We start from the raw sequence: 1,922 nt of genomic DNA, 5'->3' as shown, positions 1-1,922 counted from the left end.
CTTGTAACACCTGTAATCCTCCATCAAAATTTGTTTTGCAAGTGCCGTAAAACTCTACCACTAAAACTAAACAACTAAACTCGAATTTGATACTTTGAACGGAAACAGACCAAATTTTAAAACATTATGAAATATTTGTTTGTTTGTTTGTTTGTTTGTGCAAATCGAATCTTTTATTTTTTTTCCAGGCGTTATGTCCTGCGTCTTCATGAGGCGGAAGACATGGGCGATCTGGGAGGTGTCAGCCTGAAACTTATTGTTCTTTTAGGCCTGGCTTGGCTCATTCTTTTCTACAGCTTGAGGAAAGGTGTGGAAACTTCTGGAAAGGTGAGCAGACGCGTCATTCACAGTCTCTTTGTTCATTTTATTTTTGTTTGTTTGTTAGTTTGTTTGTTTCTTTTTTTGTTCTTTATTTTTGTCTCTGATTTTTCGATGTGGTTCTGAAAGTGGAATGACTCCTGAGTTTATCGAGTACTTCTGTCTGTGGCTCTTAGTCTTGTTTTCTTTAGTTGATCTATTTATTTATATGTGAGGCAGCGTGGTGGAATCAGGCTCTCGTCAAAATAATGGAATCGAAGAAAACACCAGTTTTTTCCCTGCTTAGCAATTTTTATCAAATTTTTGTTTTTTGGCTCAACACCTTTAATGTCCAATTACAAACACATTCCTTTGAGGATTTCACCGAAAACGTTAATTAAAGGCATAAAAATATAAATTTTCAGTTTCCATAGACTCTCCAGCTTTGGAATTTACCAAGCTTTAGCGGCCATTTTCTCCTTAGTTTTACCTCTTAAATCAGATGACCCCCCACCTCCTTCAATCCAAAATATCTCCACTTCTATTGAAGATGGATGGGTAATTTTTTCATTGAAAGCAAGACATATAAACAAGCTTTAAGATGATATCAATAACTCAATATACCCAAAAATTGACGAGAGCCTGATTCCACCACGCTGCCTCACATGTATATATTCCGCCCCTTCCCCTCCCCCGCTCCCCAACCCCTTTCCCAGCCTGCTCGAAGTAAAAGTTGAAGTTAACACATTATGCAAAGTCACATTAATCCTACCACGACTTAGTAATTTCAAACTTTAAAATAATGGAATGGTCTTAATCTTAACTTGATTTATTGTAATACAGTTTCTGAAAAACTTTTTCTTTTGGACTGATTTCATAGAGATATTCTACAGGTACTGTTGTAAGTTAAGAGCCTGTACCTTGATATTATCTTAAAAGCATCAACGTATAACTACTTCAACTTGCTTTTTCAATTAACTTCGCCCACCCGGGTAAAATTCAAAGTCCCTACTTTAGTCGAAATAAAGACATAATAGAGTACCTTCGAAATCGGGAATTTGGCTAACTGGTGACAAGGGGCCCTCCGAAGTGGGGAAAAGGTCACATACATACAAATCAGTTGCGCTGCAGGTTTAAGAGCCAGCAGTCAATTATCCCTGAGATCTAACAGGGGAGCGAAAAGAAAAAGGAAGAAGAAAAAAGTGGGTGGTTGACGGGTGCTCTGGCTTGGTTTACTCCTTCTTTCCTACCAAACGACTATCGCCTTTATCTCTCCTCCTTCTTTTTATGTTAGTTACTCTCTTGCAACACCTCTAATCGTCGGCATTTATATGACCTAATTATGTTGCAAGTGCCTTAAAACGGTTACTAAAACAAACAGAAGAAGAATACTAAACTTGTTCAGCTGTTCTCAGTCCCACCCTGTTCTCCCCACCAGATCGTTTACTTCATGGCTACCTTCCCTTACGTGATTCTGGTGGCCCTGTTGATCAGAGGCGTCACCCTGGAGGGCTATATGGACGGCATCAACTTCTACATTATTCCAAAGTGGGAGGAGCTAGCTAATATCAACGTGAGTACCGTATGTGTGTGTGTGTGTGGGGGGGGTATGTGTGTGTGTGTGT

General features: G+C 39.1%; 1 protein-coding gene across 1 annotated transcript in view; it reads left to right on the top strand.

Moving 5' to 3' along the window:
• LOC101853105 (sodium- and chloride-dependent glycine transporter 1) overlaps nt 1-1,922 on the top strand; it is a gene marked incomplete at its 5' end in the record, with an annotated part of 26,977 nt that overhangs the window by 16,701 nt on the left and 8,354 nt on the right. The window contains 2 exon segments of the mRNA XM_013085607.2: nt 189-327; nt 1,736-1,870. Coding sequence (XP_012941061.1) covers nt 189-327; nt 1,736-1,870 — 274 coding nt within the window.

Source organism: Aplysia californica, unplaced genomic scaffold (genome assembly GCF_000002075.1).
Source record: "Aplysia californica isolate F4 #8 unplaced genomic scaffold, AplCal3.0 scaffold00389, whole genome shotgun sequence".
Lineage (NCBI taxonomy): Eukaryota > Metazoa > Mollusca > Gastropoda > Aplysiida > Aplysiidae > Aplysia > Aplysia californica.
Note: the sequence above shows the minus strand (reverse complement) of the source record. Positions and strands in the feature narration are given on the sequence as shown.